We start from the raw sequence: 23,230 nt of genomic DNA, 5'->3' as shown, positions 1-23,230 counted from the left end.
AAAACTGAAAGATTGGTCCCTATGATATTCAAAAAACTTTGGATAGGGTCTAAAAAGTTTCCAACTTGCATGAAAGGTCCAAAATCAAAGTTTTTCTGTGTTTTTGGTCCATCACACACTTGAAAAGTTGTTTTTACCTTTTTCATTTCTTTTTTCTATTTTCTTTATTTTTTTTGTATTTAAATAATTAAAAATAAAAAATAAAAAATAAAATCTCACCCAACTCTCTCTCTCTCTCTCTCACACTCTCTCTCTCTCTCTCTCTCTCTCTCTCTCTCTCTCTCTCTCCTATACGATGCCATGAGCAAACTACATCCATAAGGAAAAGAGGAAAGAACACATTCTAACTCCAAACACAATTACTAAATCAATATTAAAATAAAAAATCCAAACCAAATTGTGATATAGTCTTAATTTAAGTTGGAAAAAATCGAAATCTTCGAAGTTAAAATCAAAGATGGAAATTTGGATATTGACGAAGATGGAGGTTGAGGATGACCATGAACATAAAAAGAAGATGAAACAAATCTATGTACCCCCCCCCCCCCCAATCTTCAAAGCTTTATCCAAAAAAAATGTGGGTCATTTTTGTATTCTCAACCCACTGACACAGAATTCATTTTTCGTGTTCATCTTTATCAACATACATGTACACAGACAATGATAGACACGAACACTTACAAATCAAAACTGTGAAAGAGAGCTATGAACTTGTTGCAGGAAACTCAACTTTGAACCTGTGAACTTGTTACATTCCCTTTAATCCAATCAGTTAATGAAATTTCAAGACACAACAGAAAACAAAGAATTAAACCCAACTTTTGAACTAATATAAGCTTTGATTGTTTGTTCAATGATGCTTTCAAGAGCCTTAAAACCCAGAAAACGTAAAACCTATAAAAAAACAAAAACGAAGTTTTCAAGCACCTCCAAATCATTGATACATGTGAATTAGATTTCAAGATCAACACCAAACACTGCCACACCTTATGTGATTTATATTTCAAGATCATTCCGTCTGTTCTTCAAGAATCAATATAAACCCGTACACGACTGGTCTCAAACGATTCAAAGATAAAGGGATGAAGAGAATATGATCAGTGTATGATGTACCTTTTTTCTCTCGGTTGTTGGGATTACATAAAGAAAAGATGGGGCTTCAGATACGTTTATGAGAGCTAAAGATATGGGGTAGATGACAACAGTGGAAGAAGAAAAACGGGGGTGGGATGTGGATGTTTTTTCTCTGTTGTGTAAAGAGAGAGAGAGAGAGAGAGAGAGAGAGAGAGAGAGAGAGAGAGAAAGAGAGAGAGAGAGAGGTGCCGATGGAGAGGGTTGGGTGAGATTTTTTTTATTTTTAATTTTTAATTATTCAAATACCAAAATAAGTAAATAAAATAGAAAAAGAAATGAAAAGGGAAAAATTGACTTTTCAAGAGTATGAGGGACCAAAAACACAGAAAAACATTAATTTCGGATCTTCCACGCAAGTTGGAAACTTTTTGGACCCTATCCAAAGTTTTTTGAATACCACAGGGACCAATCTTAAAGTTTTGTCAAAATTACATGAAATGTCCTCCTGCCGTTAAATCTAACTTTTTAGCTATTAGTTTTAATGAAAAAACTATTTTATCCTTATACCAAATTTGCAATATACTACAAACCTCAAGGACCATATGCGTAATTTTGTAAATTTGAAATATTATATATATATATATATATATATATATATATATATATATATATATATATATATATATATATATATCGAAGAACAATGAATTGCATGGTCTAGCCTGTGAACACGCAAGTGAAGGCCAACTAGTCGGAGCCAGCTCAAAGATCTTGTTGTGATCAAAGTATTAGAGATAAAACTTAACTATAGATAAGATTTATCTCTTCTCATTTAAACGTGTATAGTTTGTTATTAATTTGTATTCCTCATATCATTATCATTATATACTTATAAATGAAACATTTTTCCTTTCACCACATTCATTTGAAACTCCCATGACTTTTCAATTTCTTTCTAATAATGATTATAAGTTGGTTAATAAGATTAAATAAATATCAAACCTAAAGTGTAATCATATATAAACTAAATTTCAATATTAAAAGAATATCTTTACTTCTACATATAAAGTTATGTTTTTTAACATTTAACATATTATACTTAGTTTATTAGTTTTAATATATTGTTGGATGTAAACCATTATCATTTTAAAGCTAAAACTTTTGAATAATTTTTATAAAATACTTAAATTATAAATTTAAATATAACATTATAGGATCAACTTAGATATAAATTTTGGTTTAACTTAAACAACCCAAAGAATATTATGTAAATAGTTAAAAGTGATAAATTGTAGTGTCTTTCTAATAATGATTATAAGTTGGTTAATAAGGTTAAATAAATATCAAACCTAAAGTGTAATTATAAATAAAGTAAATTTCAATATTAAAATAATATATTTACTTCTACTTACAAAGTTATGTCTTTAACTTTTAACATATTATACTTAATTTATTAGATTTAATATGTTGTTGTATGTAAACCATTATCAATTTAAAGCTACAACTTTTGAACAGTTTGGAAAAATACTTAAATTGTTGATTTAAATATAACATTACAGTGTCAACTTAAAAATAAATTTAAGTTCCACTTAAAAAACTCAATGAATATTTTGTGAATAGTTAATAGTGATAAATTATAGTGCTAAATGCAAAAACTAAATTATAATCTCAATTTAACTAAAATCTTTCCTAAAGATATTTGTATAATCGTTAAAAGTTGCCAAATAAGTAGCTTAAAATAACTTACAATAAAAATAGTTAAAAATAACTTTATATAAATTATTATATTGTTATCTTTAAAATCAAAAAACAATGTTTAATGTTTTAAATAATTATAATGATAGAAATTAAAACGTTAAGCTAATAAATTTTAAAAAATTAATTAACAATAACAACAACTATAAATAACATTAAACCATATATTATATTTAATTTTTTTCATGAGTAACTCGCGGGTAGAAGTCATTCAAATTGTTGAGATTATGTAGTTATAATAGATGTATATATTATCATATAATTCAAGATAATCAATATATTGTATCAATTTAGTATACAAATTATTATAACAAATTTAACAACAACGTTATTGTTATATTTAATAAAAACATATATTTATAAAGATTTCAACTATATATGTGTTTCTGCGCAACGCGCGGGCATTCGCCTAGTATTATATATAATAATGAAATACACAGAATCAATTCAAGTTGAATATTAATTTCGTATATGGTATCAGACTAGGTTTTCCCCTCTTCTCTTCTCATCATGGCTAGCGGCTCATCATCCTTTGATTCTTCTCTTTCCCTAAACACAATCCTTCACATGATTTATGTTAAACTCTCCCCTACTAATTATCTACTCTGGCGCAATCAATTGATCACTCGGCTCGCCTATCAAAAGTTATCGGGCCATATAGATGGCACACTCGCTGCACCCTCTAAAACTTTAGCCCCTGACGCTAATGGTATCTCTGCTCCCAATCCCGAATACTCTTCCTGGCTTGAAGTAGATCAGAAGACTTTTCTAATTATTCAAGCCTCTTTAACTGAAGTTGCTATGGTTGAGACACTCGGCCTCACCAGCGCTCAACAAGTATGGAATTCTCTTTAACGCGCCTATCAACAAGATTCTCAGGAACGCATCCATGTCTTAAAAGACAATCTTTGTCTCCTTCAAAAGGGTTCTACTATTGTTTCTAAATTTGGTGCCAAATTTAAAAGTTTGTGTGATCAGCTTTCAGCCATAGGTCATCCCGTGGATGAAACTGATAAGAACCACTGGTTTCTATGTGGTCTTGGTTCATCATTTGAAAATTTCTCCACTACTTATCGGGCACGCAAACCTCCTCCATCTTTTCGTGACTTAGTATCACATGCAGAATCTCATGAATTGTTTCTAAAGTCGATCCATGGTTCCACAGTTCCTGCTGTTGCCTTCACTGTAAATCGATCCGGATTTGGTTCAGCTTCCCGTGGTGGTTCCTCTGTTGGTCGATCCTCAGGTTGTGGTTGCGGTTCTCAAAATGGAGGCCGAGGTAGAGGCCGTCGTCCACCTCACTGCCAACTGTGTAGGAAAAATGGACACTATGCCAATTCATGTCCAGATTTACACTCTTTTGCTCGCCAAGGTTCCCCTGCAAATGCAACCTTGCCCCAGGCATTTCAAGCTCAGTGTCATGTTACAAATGATTCTCCTGATTGGTATGTAGACTCAGGTGCAACCACCCATATGACATCTTGTTCAACTCATCTGGACTTAACTACATGTTACAATGATCTTGATCATGTGATGTTTGGTAATGGTAATTCTTCTCATATCTCACACATTGGTACTATAAGTCTCTCTCTAACGACATCAAATTATCAGATGTTCTTGTAGTTTCTAACATCACCAAAAATCTGCTTTCAATTAGCAAATTGACAAGTGACTCTCCATTTAATGTTTTGTTTTCTAATCCGTTCTTTTCCATTCAGAATCGGGAAACAAAGGAAATCATAGTAAGGGGCAAATGTAAGAATGAATTATACGTACTCAAGCAAGGCCATCAAGTTTTTCTTTCAAGTTTGAAGTCATCTAAGTTGCAAGCATCTAATGAATTATGGCATAATAGACTAGGACATGTTTCATTTGACATTATTTCTTTGTTACATAAATTGGGTGTCTTATCTGTTACTTCTTTATTACTGAAACCACATGTGAGTCTATCGTGTCGATTATCTAAAAGCAAGTTATTACCTTTTCAACTTAATAATAAAAGGTATTTATAAGTTCTTGACTTGGTTCATTGTGATCTTTGGGGTCCAACACCCATAACTTCTACAGATGGATATAGATATTGTTGCATCTTTATTGATGATTTTTCAAGATTCACGTGGTTTTACCCAATGAAGCACAAATATGATTTTATTACCATTCTCACTGCCTTTTTAGCATTTGTTCAGACCCAATTTTCTTGCAAGATGAAAGTTTTTCAAAGTGATGGTGGAGGTGAGTTTGTAGATCATCGTGTGAGCACTCTTTTCACCAACAATGACACACATCATCGTCTCTCATGTGCTTACACACAACAACAGAATGGTCAAGCCGAACAAAAACATCGACATGTTACTGAGACTGGTCTTGCCATGATGTTTAAAGCTCATGCTCCAACCACCCTATGGGTTGATGCATTCAATTCTGCAACTTATATTATCTACGTCTTCCTCAAAGCTTCTTGACTATAAAAGTCCTTTTGAGTTGCTTTATCACTAATCTCCTAATTATAATATTTTTAAAGCTTTCGGGTGCACTGTTTTTCCAAACTTACGCAACAATTCGGTACATAAACTGGAACCACGGAGTGCTTCATGTATTTTTATTGGGTATAGTTCCCAATATAAGGGTTACCGGTGCTTAGATCTAACAACCGGGTGCATATATACTACTAGACATGCTGTTTTCGATGAACATCACTTTCCGTTTAGCGGTATTACATCTTCATCTGATCAAGCTCGAATGGTTTTTTCTGAATTTGATGATGTCTCTTCTCTCTCATTTCCGTCCCAACCAAGTGAAGACCGATCTTCTTCCTCAGTTTCCGAGCTAATAGTGCCTTGCACCTTATGTCCCACAACAACCAACTCTTCTCCCACTACTCCTATTTTTTATGAAGGACCTACTCAGCCGACGCCACCACCATCACCTCAAACGACTGCCTCTCCACCTTCGTCTCCGCCTTCGCCTCCATCTTATGATCTTCCTCCACCTGCAGCGCCGACTTCTTCTATTCATCCAATGGTTACCCGATCAAAAGACAGAATTTTCAAACCAAAGCATATTGTTGACCTTGCCTATCTTCAATAGTCTTCACTCCATAAAGCTCTTTTTTCCTTTAAAGAACCACGTGGTTTCAAATCAGCTGCAAAGAATCCACGTTGGTTATCAGCTATGGAAGATGAAATGACTACTTTACGGGCCAATAATACTTGGGACTTGGTGCCTCGTCCAACTACCTCCAATGTAGTTGGATCTAAGTGGGTGTATCGAATTAAATATAACTTTGATGGCACAGTTCAACGCTTCAAATCCCGATTAGTTGCACAAGGCTTCAGTCAAATTTCGGGCCTCAATTACACATACACCTTTAGTCCCGTTGTAAAAGCTGCTACGGTTCGGATTTTTCTTGCTTTGGCTGTCATGCACAAATGGCTATTACATCAGTTGGATGTAAATAATGTCTTTCTAAATGGTAGTCTCACTGACACTGTTTTTATGGAGCAACCCACGGGGTTTATTGATTCTCGCTTTCCCAATCATGTTTTCCGACTAAAGAAAGCTCTTTATGGCCTTAAACAAGCACCTCGTGAATGGATTCAACGCCTAAGTTCCTTTCTTGTTAGTCTTGGGTTTATTAACAGTAGGGTTGATACTTCTCTTTTTGTTTTCAAACGTGATGCACATATCTTGTACCTACTAGTATATGTGGATGACATTATTTTGAGAGGAAATCACTCTTTGTTGATCCGCAAATTCATCAATAAACTTCATTCATAATTTGTTGTCAAAGATCTTGGGAACTTAAGCTATTTTTTGGGACTCGAGGTGTCATATACTGATGATGGTTTGTTTCTTACTCGAGCAAAATATGCACATGATCTCCTTATATGTGCAGGTCTTCTCGAGTCCAAACTTGTATCTACTTCTCCTACTACCTCGGAGTCTCTTGTCTCTACTAGCTCTCCGTGCTCTGACTCTACTGTATATAGATCCTTAGTATGTGCTTTATAATATCTCACCATCACTCGTCCTGACTTGTCATATGCTGTCAACCAAGTCAATCAATTCCTTTATTATCCTACCGTTGATCATTTTCAAGTAGCTAAACGAATTCTCAGATATGTGAAGGGCACTTTATCTTATGGCTTACACTTTACTCGTCCCCAATCTTCTTCGCTCATTGGTTATTCTGATGCGGATTGGGCTCGTTGCATTGAGATCCGGCGGTCCACATATGGCTACTCGATTTTTATTGGTGGAAACTTGGTCTCTTGGAGTGCTAAAAAGCATCCTACTGTTTCACGGTCTAGCTGTGAATCCGAATACCGAGCCATGGTGAATACAACTGCTGAGATTGTTTGGATCACACATCTCTTACGAGAACTCTTTGCTCTACCACCAGATCGTGCAACCTTGCTATGTGACAAGTGACAACAAGAGTGCATTATTCTTAAGTCAAAATCCTATTTCTCATAAAAGAGCAAACATATCGACATTGACTACCATTTTGTTCGTGAGTTAGTTGCTTCGGGACGGTTATACACACGGTTTGTTCCTACTTCTCTACAGATAACTGACATTTTCACTAAAAGTCTTCCTAGACCTTTGTTTGAGCAGTTTCGTGCCAAGCTTCGTGTTAGTCCACCACCTCTGCGCTGGAAGGGGGGTATTAGAGATAAAACTTAACTATAGATAAGATTTATCTCTTCTCATTTAAACGTGTATAGTTTGTTATTAATTTGTATTCCTCATATATTATATATAGTAATGAAAGACACAGAATCAATTCAAGTTGAATATTAATTTCGTATACAAAGTACTATTGGTGTTAATTTGCTAAAATACAAAGGAATAGTAGATGTTTAGTTCCATAAGTTCGATTATAGGGTTTTGTGAATATATAGGGTTTCTTGTAAAAAGTTTTTGTGGTGGCGACCGATGAGGGGAGAAAGACGATAGACCCATACTTCTTTAGGGTGTGTTTGGGATTGCTTATTTAATTTAATAAGTATTTTTTAATGAAAATGCTTATTATCTTTTTAGTGATGAAGCTAATTTCTAAAAATAGTTTTGATTAATTTATTAGTTACAAAAGGCTATAAGTTGATAATATTTTTTTTCTATATATTTTCATTAACTTATATATGTAAAATCATGGACAGTTCTATATGATGTCCCATAGTAGCACCGAAAACCCCTGACTTCCATATACGTAGTACAAAAAGTATTGATTTTTTTCTACTATCATGTCGTTACTTAAATTTCTCGTGCTATCCAGTGCCACCTCTACCATAAAATCCTGCGTCCACCCTTGTGTAAAATGTCAAAAAAATACATACTTACATATGTGGTGGCAAGAAGGGAGGATGAAAGCGGGTATGTTAAATTTGATGGGTATATTATAGTCATTTTAGGTGAAGAAGTCAAAGTTATTTTTCAAAAGTCAACAATTTATGTGTTTTTTAAAAAGTCTGTTTTTGAAAATAGTAAAATGTTTTTTAAAAACATCTTTTTATTTCAAACACTTTATAAACTCATTTATATTTTAAAAATCTATATTTATGGCTGTTTGTTTAGCTCTTAATGCCCTTTAAAAAGAGACATATCCGAATCAAACCTTTCTTTACCTCTTATTTTTACATAAATAGCCTTTTAGGGGCTGTTTGGCAGGATCTGAATTTTTAAAATCTGAATTTTTAAGAGGTCTGAATTTCTAAGAGGGTTTGAAATTTTAAGAGCTGAATGTTTAACATGCTGTTTGGTTGGGACCTCTGAATTGCTGTGCTGAATTATTAAAATGACCATTTTACCCTTCTGTTTTATTTTTTATTGAATTCAAGTGTTTGTTTAGAAAATAACATAATAAATTTCTTAAATACGTATTAAAAAATATAAACACCATATAAAATCCAAATTTAGAATAAATCAAAATTAAACACAAATCCAAATCAAACATAAATATTTTTAAATCCACATAATCATACTAAAATCCAAATAAAATCCTACAAATTTAATTTGACCCCAATTGATTTGCAATCTGGTCTAGCAAATTATCCATGTATTCATTGCCTTGTAAACCCTATTCCATATTGTGTACGTTTTGGCCATCATTCTCTCCCCCTTGTGCTTGACCATTGTTCTCCTCGAACGCCATAAATACCCCATCATGAATATCACATTTCCTTATGAAATTGTGGACTGCAAAACAAGAGACGACTATATCTCTTTGCACTGAAAAAGGAAAAGGAGCCATTCGCTTTAGGATTTGGAATCTCGCCTTCAAAACACTATATGCACGTTCAATAACATTTCTGAGTTGCGCATGTGCATGATTGAATTTTTCTTCCTTAGTTAACGCATGCCGTTGTCGATTATCGGATAACCAATATCTCGTGTTCCACAAATATCTTAGCAACTGTTGCAATATCTTCCCCGATTTCAAGCAATCTTGAATTCGATGCATCTTTACCCTTATCTTTACTTTTATTTTGACTCTTTGCCGAATCTGTAGTCTTTTGTTTTTTTTGATTGAGCGGAGGACTCCTCACTGAGACCTACAATTTTTTGTTGAGTGCAATCAATGTCGTCAAAGTCATGCAAACTATAGTGGCTTGATTCTTGAGTAGGACGGGGAAGGGTAGAAGTTGGCCCCCAACTATGAATGTCTGTCGCAGTCGCGCCTTCAAACAACTGTATGCAAAGGTCGGGGTACGGTAGTGGCGTGCGTCTCAAAGAATCCACATGTTTGTTTGACTGTTTGGAAAAAATATTTTATTATTTAAACATGATAATATATTTTTTATAACTAAACAAAATACCTTCGATTCTAGTCCCCATTTTTCTTTGGAAAGATTGAAGGTGTTGGTTGTTGGATTGTACACATTGCCGGTTTTGTTTTTTAACTTCAAAAAAGCATCAAACTTTGACTTTAGGAGTAGATTAGATTTGCCCAGTTAAGCACCGAAGGGCTTGTAGCCCAACGGTATCCGGTGTTGCCCTCCCTCCTTGAGGTTGAGGGTTCAAGTCCTGTTGTGGACATATGTGGATTTAAGGAGTAGTTTAGGAGTAGATTAGATTTGTCGTTTAAAAAAAAACATTAGTTACCAAAAGGCTTAACTATTAATTGTGATCAAGGGGCTCAACAAATCTTTTACAAAACATTACACACCGAAAATCCCACTTAATTTAAATAATTATCAACTTTATAGAAACTAATAAAAAAGAAGACCATAAGGCTACCGAGAATAGAGGGCAGTCTCTGCGAACGCTGCTCCGACAGTGTGCGAGGTCGGCTTCCTTTCGCCAGCGGTGTGCAACGTCCGATAGGGATGCCGATGGGAGACGTCGAAGAGGGCATAAGCAAGAAGAGGGAGGAGTTGTGTTCAGTGTCGAGAGAAGAGAAAGAACATATGCGTGTCTTTTTTTTCTTTTCAGATGTGCCCAAGCCTCTCACTAAATAAGGCCCTGTTTGTTTACCTCTTAATTTTTCAGATACGGAACAAAGTCTGAATTCAAAAAAAAAACGTGTTTCTTGTTTTTCCCTAAACCACACGATCGAACATAACCCACCTCCTCTTCTCCTGTTCCGTGCGTCTTCTTCCTGCGTCTTCTTCCCCCTTCGCGTCTGCTTCCCTTCGCCGCTGCCGCCGCCCACCCCATCGTCGACGTCGCATCACCCTTGCAACGTCGACGCTCTTCTTCTGTGCCCTAAACTCGAAAATCAAAAATCGAAAACAGATTTGTTCTCTTCTTCTGAAAATCGATTGCTCTTCTTCTGTTTCTTCATTCCCCCCCCCCCCCAAACTCGAAAATCAAAAATCGAAATCAATTCTTATGTTATGCTAATCGGTTTCTGATTTGTTCAATTCTAATCTATTTGATGTTATGCTCGATTTTGATGTTATATGCTTGATTTTGATGGTATACGATCGAGTTTGAATGTGTTCAATGGATATGATGAAATGTTGATGTTGAATTTTTGATGTTATTGTTGATTTTTTATACTCAATTTTTTATGTTCAATGTTTTTCTGTTCGATTATTATGCTGAAATGTTTTTGCTGAAATTATCTTTGTGTTTGATGTTATAGTGAAATCATATATGTTCTTGCTGTTATCATGAAATATGCATTGGTTTTTCTAATTATGCATTTGTTTTGTTGAAGTAGTTGTGGAAAATATGCCTTTGTTTTGTTGAAGTAGTCGTTGAAAATGTGCATTTGTTTGCGTAAATTGTTGTTGAAAATGTGTATTTGCAATGCTTAACTTGTTGCTAAAACATGCATTTTTTTGTTGAATTGACCAAAGAAATGGGAGAAAAGAAGGACATGATTAGTTGGAAGGTCGAAGGTGTAGAGAAAACGTTTCTAGAAGCTTGTTTACGTGAAGTTACGGTCAATGGACGGGAAATGAGTAGTTTGAAAACACTATCTTGGAGGAATGTAGCTGAAACATTAAAAATTGAACATAACTTTATTGCCGATGAAAAACAAATGAAGAACCGCTATGACTACCTAAAGTCAAAAGACTTAGGGTAACTAATGTTTTTAGTTTATGAAATATGCATAACTGATAGAAGGTCTAGTATTGGGGTGTACCTGCAATTAACAAAGACTTAGGGTGATTTATATATTTAAAATCAAACATTGAGGGCCGTTTATGTCATATGTCGGGAAAATGACTCTTGAGGGTAATTAACTTTTGCGTTTGTACTCATTTGGTCCCTTTCCTTTTTTTTTGTATTCAATATACCATCGAACTTGTTGTTTGTGTTCACCATAACCCTTTTGATCGGCTATTGACCTGTGATAGCCGGTCAAAGGGTTATGGTGAACACAAACAACAAGTTCGATGGTATATTGAGTACAAAAAAAAAGGAAAGGGACCAAATGAGAACAAATGCAACAGTTGGTTACCCTCCTGATTCATTTTCCCTTTACTCATATACAACAAATCCCACGTCATCTCCTACTGATATTAATGACTTTATGAGATTCATTCTTGCTTCTCTTCAAAACATAACCCACGAAAGAACATTATTCATACATGTACAACTTTGTAATGCAATTGAATATTTATTAGGGGAATCTTGACTAAGCAGGCGCATTTCAAGACTACATTTACATTTTCCAATCAAATAATTTATCGTATCATGGATTCTACACAAGTCTACAAACGAGTGGAATCACAAGTGCTGTGATTTTTGAGTTTACTTAGCTTTAAGATCAAATTCATGGGATAAGATACAACATCAAAATATGTACAATATCATGCTGCTTTTGTAGACACATCACCATAATATACCTTGAGGTAAACGTTTATGCTGATAAATATACCTCTCATACATAGTCATATCCTTTTGCAGAGATGTGTTGACAGCTAACTACAGTAAGCATAACATAGACCATGTTTTAACGAGGTTACCCCTTTGAAACGCTCTTCACATTCATTATAGCCAAAGAAGGTTGTAGTCTTTGATAATTTTGCAACTTTAATTTCATTTAACTTTTCGGGGAAAATGACTCAGGAGGGTAACCAACTGTTGAGTTCGTTCTCATTTGGTCCCTTTCCTTTTTTTGTACTCAATATACCATCGAACTTGTTGTTTGTGTTCACCATAACCCTTTGACCGGCTATCACATGTCAAAAGCCGGTCAAAAGGGTTATGGTGAACGCAAACAACAAGTTCGATGGTATATTGAATACAAAAAAAAGGAAAGGGACCAAATGAGTACAAACGTAAAAGTTAATTACCCTCAAGAGTCATTTTCCCGTCATATGTCTATTCAAGAAGAAAATGTCTTGGTGTACATTGTTTTGAATTATATATAATATATCGTACGAATATATAGATAGTCGACAATCGACATTGAAAAATGGCACACGATAGATTTGCACCTAAAACCTACGAGGCGATTTATGTAAACCTTATTTTAATTTTCAAATTTGGTTTGTTAATAACTGGAACGAATCTTGATTTTTCCGGTAGCCTCGCAAAGCAGCCAATCGTGACTTCTTTTTAGTGTCTCCCAATTGCCGCCGTTCGCATCTCCCGGCGGCAACCTTCCATTTCAATCCACTTTTCAATACAATCAATGTCGGTGGCCCTGCTCTTCCTTCTCAGGTATTCCTCACTTCGTATTGATTTCAACTTCATAGTTTCGTTGTTGTATCCTTTCGTATTATTATATATCGCTTCGGGTTCTCTACCGAAATTCAAGTTTCTATTGTTTTAAGAAGTAATTATTTCCAATTTCATCTTAATTTATCTACCGTCCGGTCCGTTTCCCGTTTCGTTTACAAAACATTGCGTATTGATAACGCTCTTCATCTGAATCGGTTTTATGCTTTTTACGATTACCCTAATAATTTTCGATTGAGGGCTGAATCTTGTATCGATATTAATTGACTGCAATGTGTGCTTATTTTATGTTTGCCAATTTTATATTCAGGTTTTAGCATAAGGTGTGCTGGAATTTGGGGAGATGGAAGAGCCGGGGCAACTTAAAAGGGCGTTTATTGATGCGACGGCCGGTTCTATCTCAGGAGCTATATCACGGACAGTCACTTCGCCACTAGATGTTATTAAAATCCGGTTTCAGGTGAACTTTTCATTTCTTTTTGCAGAACCCTACTTGTAAACCCCCTTGCTGTATTAGCTAAAAGAACAAGTAGAAACATCAATAAGGGGTATGTATAAAAGAACAATAATTTATAACTGTTCATATTATTCTTGTAATAGGAACATGAATCTTCTTGCTAATCTAGAGTACTTTCAGAAACTTTCCACTTTTAGGGGAATCTATCATCATGGATGGAATAAAGGATTACAGTCTGTCATCTTTTGTGAATCTGCAATAATTTTTCTTTACCATTATGCCTTTTGCCATTGTTAAAAAAAAATTGATTAAATTGTGATTGCAGTTTGGCAGGCTTAGTAATAATAATGAGACTTGGGATGATGATTAAGGCATGTTACAGGGTTCCAATAGTTTCAATGACAAATCTGGTCATGCAAGTGTCCCTTTATTTTGTTACATTAAGTTCAGAAGCACTGGAGATTGTACTGGTTGCTTAAATCATATACTTTTCACAATATCCATTTGAAATTTTGGAAAATAACTATTCAAGTTCTTTTAGGTAATAGATTTGGGGCTTACACTGTATCACAGTTCCCAATGATCTTATCATACTTGAATTGAGAAATTTATGCATTTTGATTTATGGCTTCTTCTTATGACATCAAGTTAAACTGAGAACATAAGATCTTATTGGTTACATTTGCAGGTTCAACTGGAACCGACTTCTTCTTTTGCATTGCTTAGCAAAAATGTATATGGGGCCTCGAAATATACTGGAATGATTCAAGCATCCAAAGACATCTTTAGAGAGGAAGGCTTTTCAGTATGGGCTCTTCTACTAGTACTCTGAATACTTTCTTTACTTTCAGTTTGAGTTATATATATGTATATTATAGTTTATTCTTTTCAGGGCTTTTGGCGTGGTAATGTCCCAGCTCTTCTCATGGTCATGCCATACACTGCTATACAGTTCATGGTTCTGCATAAAGTGAAAACTTTTGCTTCTGGGTCCTCCAAGTCAGGTCAGTGTCAAAATTTAATCTCTGAAATAGTGACTCTAAATATATATATATTTTTAGTTTCTGTAATAGTGACTCAATTCGATTCTCAAGGGTATACTGTCATTTAAACTTTTAAAAGCGTTAATCTTTCAAGTGTAGAGGGGGTATTATGGTTCGAATGACACAGTGAAAACCTGAACATTTGAAAATAAGCAATCTCATACCAAGTGTAAAATTGACAAAACACTTCCACAGTGCCAAATAGTATTGCAACTGCAGGTAAATACCCCAACATAGGACACAAACGAACTGTAAAGATTACACAGATGCCTTAAACAAACTGTAAAGATCACAATCAAGGGACAAAAGCCTTAAAGGGTTTAATGGTATAAAGGGATGTAAAAGTGATAAATCTTTACTTATAGCAATGTACTTTTAGTATTGCTTAATCATGTTTTTTGCATTTGGCAGATCATTTTGAAATTTTCTGATTGTTTTTTTTGTGAATTTGAATTTGGGGTGATGAATTTGAATTCCAGGTGGCAGTGGTGATAGAATCTAAAGATCAAGCTACATTAAAACAGAAAATGATGAATTTATAACATGCAACCACTTTTCTCACACCATACACGTTTTCTAAATCAAAAGAACAACTTGTGTTAGCCCAACACAGGGGCAGTTTGGTCACAAATTACCTACTGTGCCCTTTTACTGCACTGTGGCATATTCGAGTGCAGGGGCGTATTGGTCTTTTAGGAAAATTGAAATAGGAACCAAAAAAAAAACTGTACATAGGGGTATTTTAGTCACAAACTGTTAACAGTAAAAAAATAAAAACTGTCCATCAAAAGTAGGCAGACCCTCTTCTGAGTTCTTTTAAATAATTTTGTGCTTATATACATTATAAAACGACTCTGATATACTGCAATTTCACAATTAATTCAATTAAGTCAAGATTTCATCTAGTTAGAGTTAACTGATTTATCCTGTAATCTGTTATGTACATGGGGGTATTTTAGTCACAAACTTTTAATGATAAAAAAATGTGTTTTTTTACTGTTAAAATCTGTTAATTTTAACCAAAAAAACTTTGCTTTCAATTTGAACATAAAAAACTGCATACACTGTCCCATTTTTTTATTCAGAAACTGAAATATGAACAAAAAACTTTGCATTCAAAATCAGTCAATTTTAAGTAAAAGCAGGAGTTGTATTCAAAATCAGTCAATTTTAAGTAAAAGCAGGAGTTATATACAGACCAAAAAAATATGTATTTTATTTACTGTTAAAATCAGTCACAGATTTAGGCATTATATTTGACTTTCTTGGTCATATATATATATATATATATATTTTTTTTCTCACACCTCTGAAATACATAATGCATGCAGAAGATCACATTCATTTAAGTCCATATCTGTCGTTCATGAGTGGGGCCCTAGCCGGGTGTGCTGCTACAGTTGGTTCATATCCATTTGATCTGCTAAGAACCATTTTAGCCTCACAGGGTGAGCCAAAGGTATATCTATCTATCTATCTATCTATCTATATCTATATAAGTTATCATCGCCTTTTAAAAAAAATAAATGGTGTATTATTTATATGTATATATAGATATATCCGAATATGAGGGCTGCATTTGTTGACATTATGAACACACGTGGTTTTCGTGGGCTGTATGCTGGATTATCACCTACACTAGTGGAGATCATTCCTTATGCCGGGTTGCAGTTTGGTACTTATGACACCTTCAAACGTTGGACCATGGTAATAAATAATTTTAAATAATACACTATGTATCATCCATCTTAACTTATTATAAGATATTGTTTGATTAGGCATGGAACATACGCGGGCTATCGGATCCAACACATGCTGAAGAGTCCCTGTCAAGCTTTCAGCTTTTTCTCTGCGGGCTTGCTGCAGGGTCATGTGCCAAGGCTGTTTGCCATCCACTTGATGTTGTGAAGAAGCGGTTTCAGGTAAAAAAAATTGCTCAAGGGTTGAATATGATAAAATGGAATTCTTGGAGGGTTGAATCTGATAGAATGAAATTGTTGGTTGGTTACAAATTATAATAATACAGATTGAAGGATTGCAAAGGCATCCGAGATATGGGGCGCGTGTTGAGGCAAAGGCGTATAGGAACATGTACGATGCGCTTTCACGGATCATGCGGACAGAGGGATGGGCTGGGCTTTACAAAGGGATTGTGCCATCCATTGTGAAAGCTGCACCTGCTGGTGCTGTTACTTTTGTTGCTTATGAGTATACCTCGGATTGGGTGGAGTCTGTTTTGAGTTGATATCTATCTACCTATTTATATATTATTATAAATTATAAATTATAATTCTTTTTTTGTAGAAGCCGAAAGTCAAGGGATTCTGATGGGATTTATAGCCTCAATAAACTATAGTTTCATTCATCCCATCCCATCCCATCCGAGAGAGCTTTGTAATTTCAGGAAACGAATATATGCTTCATTTTCTTAACATAATACAAATCAATCTCTTATGTTATCAAGATCTACATAATAATAATAACATCAGATGGATAGGAATTTAAAATATATAAGGTTTATATAAACTATGATGATCTAAGACTAGTTATCCATACTTGGCTTAACACAATATATGTCACTAAACAAGTAAACAACATTTTTTTTTAATTATAGCAAGCCGATATTGAGACAAGACTTAGACTAAGAAATCGTAAAAAAGGGGCACATAATGCAATTCCACACTCTATATTATATTGAAAATATGTTTGTTAAGTTCGGATTATGACGTATCATTGTATCGTTTGTGACCATATTCAGTAGATTATTATGTTTTATACTAAATTAAAAACAAAAGAGCCCGAATGGTCCTTTAACTATATAGTTTTTTGGAAAATAATTTTTTTAACGAAATTAATGTCATATTATTTTTGTTTAATTCCGTTTAATATGACATTAATTCTATTTAATTCATTTTTTATAAATATATAAAATACTTTTATTTTTATTAAATAAAGTGAATTAAACGAAATTAATGTCATATTGTTCATATGGTTAACTATCTTAGCATTTGTAGCAATATAGTTAAGTATTAACTAACATATGTTTTCTTTTTATTTTGCGTCGAAAAGTTTATGTCTTATTACGGAATATATTCAAAGTTTGATAAAACTAAATAATTTTTTAAAATTAAATATCAAAATTTTATATCAAAGCAATATAAAATTTATTTTACTTATATTAAGAAATCAAAACCGAAATATATTTTTATCTTTAACTCAAACCACATACTTATATTTTTAAAATAAAATAGCAACATACTATTATTTCTATAATAACGTATTTTTATAATAACACATGAATTTTTTTTTTCATAAAAATAAATATATTTGTATAAGATAAATGAAGATAAATCTTAACAATTACATCATATAAAAATTAAAAAACAATAAAATGATGTTTTTACGCTTCAAATATTTTTAGATAAAAAATAGAAAAAGAAAATATTTAATTATGTATTGTAATTTATATGTTTTATATAAAATCTAGACAACAAAAATTATTTATATATATAAAAAATATATAATAACAAAGTTGTGAAAACTAAGGGCCGAAAATGTAAAAAGAAAAAGTAAGAGGCTAAAATTGTAATATTTTAAATGGCCATTGTGTAAAATTTCACAAATGGTCCTTAAACAAGTTTCACAAGTTGACAGAAATAGCCCTTATCCAATTTTTTTTCAACTTAATGGATTAATCTAACAGACATCCACGGTAAGGACCATTTGTGTGCAAAGTTTGCTCCGTATGGACCATCTCAAGGAAAAAAGTTTCGTAAGGACCATTTCAGGGAAAAACTGTAAAAACTGAAGGACTATTCGTGTAATTTACTCAAAACAAAAAAGATAAAATCCAATCCAAACAAACCAATCACATATCTCAAAACTCAAAACTTTGTGAATATTAATCTAAATCTATTGTGAACGACGCTAACATGTATTGGTCGGGACTCGAGATTGATTGGACTAGGTTGAGTTACCAGAAAATCAACAAACTTTTATTAATAACTAGTGGGTAGTCCGTGCACTGCGCTAAATTTATTAATCTTATATTTTCATACAATTTTCTAGTGTTCTCTTTCTGTAATTTTGTGAAAAGCATGAAACATTTCTATAATTTTCATACATGGACCATTTATGTATATTTGATAATAGGCAGAGTGACCATATCTATAATTTTTTGAAACATAGAAGCCATTTCTATAAATTTGTTAATTAAGAAGGGACTATTTATGTAATTTTTTTAAACATAGAGCCATTCCGGTAAAAATAATTCTGCATATGGACCTATTTTATAAACAGTAAAGGCTTTTTTTTTTTTTTTTTTTTTTTTTTTTTTTGTAATTTGCTTATATGCAGGGACAATTTCCGTACTAATCTATTAAAACAATGACCTTTTTGTACTCTGGAGGTACCATTTTTGTAGAGAATTTTTTTTGGAACGGACAGTTTGGATAAATATCTCAACAACCGTAAGGAGTTATAGAATTCGGTGTATCAACTATAACGGTGTGTTTGGCTTCTTGGAATGTAATGGAATTCGAAGTGACAAGGAATCTAATTACACTACATTCCAGTGTTTGGTTCAAACTTTGTATGATGAAATTGGAATTCTAAATGAAAACATGGAATTCTAAATGAAAACAGTTTCCATTAAATAGGTGAAAACACTTTCCTTCAAGAAGATGATGATATTAATTTACTACTATGACCTCTACCATCATCACCCACCACCACCGCCATCACCACCCACCCCCACCCCCACCTCCATCGCCACCACCACCCGTCACCAATTTCATCACCACCACCACCACCTACCACCGCCACCATCATCACCACCTACCGTCACCGTCACCGCCACCACTACCTACTACCACCACCATCGCCACCACCACTACCCACTACCATCACCACTACCTACCACCACTACCATCTACCCCCGTCACTGCCACCACCACCACCACCCACCTGCCACCACTACCACCAACACCTACCACCACCACCATCTATCACCGCTACCACCACCGTCACCACTACCCACCTACCACTACTGTTATCGCCACCATCACCACCACCTACCGTCACCGTCACCGCCACCACTACCTACCTACCACCACCACCACCACCGTCACCATCACCCACCACTACCATTACCACCCACCATTACTGCCACTACCACCCACTACCTCCACCACCTACCACCTACCACCACCACCGACACCTAGCACCGCCACCGACATGAATGCTCAATTAATAAAATGAAAATTTACTAGTTTTATAGTTTATATAATATATATTTACATGTAAGATAGAAAACAAAGCAGAATTAAACAAAATAGACAAAAAGGGGGTAATTCTATCATTTTACATGGATTATAATTTCATTTCCTGCCAACCAAACATAATCTGGATTAATTCCAATTCCATTTCCTGCCAAGCAAAAAAATATGGAATTGGATTCAAATTCCTGACAGATTCTTTTTTTCAATTCCGATTCTAATTCATTTAAAAACATTTTTCGAACCAAACAACACCTAAGTATCATTACAAAGACTATCATTTTAAGCAAAACATTTTTCTTTTCCTTTTTCCAAATAGCTGAATTATATAAAAAAAGGTAGTAAGACGCTAACAAGGGAGAATTACAAAGAATAACCAAAATAAGGTTCGAAAGCCACGACAACCAACTAATACAAATCATTTTTTTTGAACAATTGGTTAGTGGTTATAAATTAGTATTATCAAGTTAGTAGAAATCGTCAACATCCGGATTAGAACTCAGGACCTCCAATCTACGGGAAGACGGAATCGTATGTGGTTTCAGTAATGGGATGGAGCGGTACTAGGGGTACTGCTGGGAAACCATACCTTGAACAACAGGTTAAGTGGGTTCTCTCATTTTTTTTTATTCCAACGGCTTTGTGAACCTGCTATTTAATTATTTGATTTAATGTTCTGTCTCTATAACCGTAAAAGAAAAATATTCTCTTATTTTTGTTTTGGCATTCAATGTGAATATGCTTTATTTATTTATTTATTTACTTTTTGTTTTTCTTTTTGTTTTTGTATAATTTGGAACATATGTTCAATTCTATCTAATATTTTGGAACTTTACAAAAAAAATTCTTCTCTAGGATGTAAGTGTTTTAATTTTTTTTTTTGGAACTTCATAAAATCAATTCTTCAAAAAATGTTATGTTTTATTTTATTTTATATTTTCCAATTTAATTAAATAAAAAATAGTGATGTGACAAGCAGATTAAGTGAGTTGGGAAAAATAAGATTTCCTTGTGTTGTGGGTTGAGAGAGTTGGAAAAGAGATAAGGGAGAAAAACTGATGTGACAGTTGGTTGGGTGAGTTGCAAGGATACTTCTTTAAACATTATTAAATTAGGATTGCATAAATCAAGTTCAATTTTATTTATTTGGTCCTATTACAAATCAAAAAAAGAAAATGTATTTGAGATATATCTTATATTTTCCAAAGATCGAGATATTTCATTTTTTGCGACAAGTCGACAACTAATTCTCAACTTGTTTTAATAGGTAATTGAAAAACCCCCTGACCTAATACGTGGGCAACTGAGCAATATATATATTAAAGAAATTTACAATTTGCTATACAAAGAAATAAAGAATTGCAACAAAGGACAAACAATAATAAATGAAAAATAATCAATTTATATTAACATCCCCCCTCAAGCGAGGCGGTGGTGGACCGAGACGTAGTTTGGAGCGAAAGAACTCAAATTGTGATCGAGGAAGACCCTTAGTGAAGATATCTGCCACCTGCAGCTCGGTTGGAATAAACTTAGTGCGGAGATGCCCAGACGCAACCAATTCCCGAATGAAATGGTAGTCCAAATCTATATGCTTTACCCGTTTGTGAGCGACAGGATTCTGAGTGAGAAAGAGCGCGCTGCGATTGTCACAAAGTAATTTAGGCCGATCCGGTGGTAAAGCATGCAATTCACGTAAGAGGTGAGTAATCCAAATGATCTCTGCAGCAGTGTTCGCCATAGCCTGATATTCAGACTCACAGCTGGAACGAGCAATAGTAGGTTGTTTCTTGGCACTCCAAGAGACCAAGTTTCCTCCAAGAAAGATGGAATATCCATACGTGGAACGACGAGATTCCAAACACCGAGCCTAATCCGCATCCGAGTAGCCCAAAACTGATGTATGAGTAGGACGAGAAAAGGTAAGACCAAAGGCCAAAGTGCCTTTCACATATCGAAGGATCCGTTTAACAAGCTTCATATGATGGACTGTAGGAGCCTGCAGGAACTGACTGGCTTGATTTACAACATATGAGATATCAGGACGAGTGATGGTCAAATACTGAAGTGCCCCCACGAGAGACCGGTACTTACTAATGTCCTGGCATGGTTCACCAAGAGAGGTGAAAGTCTCATTCGCTGCTAAAGGTGTATGGACGGGTTTGAAGTCTAAAAGATCAGCTCGTTTAAGAATATCTGTTGCATATTTGGATTGAGAGAGGAACAGTTCATCGACCGATCGAGTAACTTGAAGGCCGAGAAAGTAATTTAGATCTCCTAAATCCTTGATGGAAAATTCAGAATGTAAACGAGAGATGAAGGAACGCAGCACAGAGTCACGATTCCCAGTGGGGATGAGATCATCAACGTACACAAGTAGATACATGAGGCAATCATCTTGTAAGAAGACAAATAAGGAGGGATCAGAACGACTACACTGAAACCCATTTTGTAGGAGAAAATTGCTAAGACGTTGGAACCAAGCACGGGGAGACTGTTTGAGCCCATAGAGAGCTTTATTTAACCGACATACATGATTAGGAAAGCGAGAATCCACAAATCCCGGTGGTTGTTCCATGTATACAAGCTCACTTAACTGGCCATGGAGAAAGGCATTATTAACATCAAGTTGATGCAACTTCCAACCATGAATGACAGTCATAGAAAGAACTATGCGAACAGTAGCGACTTTGACCACATGACTAAACGTGTGAGAGTAATCAAGCCCATATGTTTGACTGAACCCTCGAGCAACGAGACGTGCTTTGTGCCGGTCAATTGATCCATCAGATAAATACTTTGTACGGTACAACCATTTGGAACCAACGACATTGTGAATGGCAGGGCGAGGGACGAGTGTCCAAGTGTTATTATTATGAAGAGCATTAATCTCTTGTTGCATTGCCTGTATCCAATGAACGTATTTAGCAGCCGTCTTGAAACCTTTAGGATCAGAGGCCGCAACCAACGCCGTATAGAGAGGGGTGATATTAGTAAAAGCCAAATCAACCCTATGTTTGGGCTTGAAGATACCGGCTTTTGCACGTGTAGTCATTGGGTGAGATGGAGCAAGGGGTGGAACACGAGCAGCCATGGGGATTGGGGAAGATGGCTCATCAGAAGGTGACGAAGTGCTTTGTGAGGTCGGTGAAGTGGGTTCACTAGTGGGCATAGGTGTTGGCGAAGTTGGTTCATTAGGTGGAGGCATAGCATCATCACAGTAGCCGCATCCAAGGGAAGGTGAAGGGGGTGCTGATTTCGAGACAACTGGGGGAGTCGTGCTGGGTGAAATCAATGGGAAATCAGTCATGAAGGAGCCCAAAGGTAAGTTGTTGAAATCAGTTGTGGAGTTTGTGCCGGCAAAAGGATACGTGGACCCGTCAAAACGAGCATGACAGGTAATATATATACGAGACGTAGTCGGATCTAGACACTGATAGCCTTTATATTGTGATGAGTATCCCATAAAGACACACGGTAGGCTA

General features: G+C 34.8%; 1 protein-coding gene across 1 annotated transcript; it reads left to right on the top strand.

Annotated features, from left to right (window-relative positions):
* The first annotated feature begins 12,696 nt into the window (after positions 1-12,696).
* On the top strand, positions 12,697-16,928 carry LOC145165888 (mitochondrial thiamine diphosphate carrier 2-like). The gene is made up of 8 exons (XM_079084804.1): positions 12,697-12,951; positions 13,280-13,429; positions 14,115-14,231; positions 14,319-14,430; positions 15,801-15,928; positions 16,024-16,176; positions 16,248-16,391; positions 16,496-16,928. Exons 2-8 carry the CDS (start codon positions 13,313-13,315, stop codon positions 16,712-16,714), a joined length of 990 nt encoding a protein of 329 aa, XP_078940930.1. The 5' UTR covers positions 12,697-12,951; positions 13,280-13,312; the 3' UTR covers positions 16,715-16,928.
* Positions 16,929-23,230: the final 6,302 nt, after the last annotated feature.

Source organism: Lactuca virosa, chromosome 3, assembly GCF_052849685.1.
Source record: "Lactuca virosa cultivar CGN04683 chromosome 3, Lactuca_virosa_CGN04683_v6, whole genome shotgun sequence".
NCBI lineage: Eukaryota > Viridiplantae > Streptophyta > Magnoliopsida > Asterales > Asteraceae > Lactuca > Lactuca virosa.
This window is presented reverse-complemented; position numbering and strand designations above follow the sequence as displayed.

Bases quoted from the DNA above. Each gene is read 5' to 3' on its own strand.
- LOC145165888 (XM_079084804.1), top strand. From the start codon at position 13,313: ATGGAAGAGCCGGGGCAACTTAAAAGGGCGTTTATTGATGCGACGGCC. The intron at 15,929-16,023 runs GTATATCTATCT...ATGTATATATAG, and splicing joins CCTCACAGGGTGAGCCAAAG to ATATATCCGAATATGAGGGC. The intron at 16,392-16,495 runs GTAAAAAAAATT...ATAATAATACAG, and splicing joins TTGTGAAGAAGCGGTTTCAG to ATTGAAGGATTGCAAAGGCA.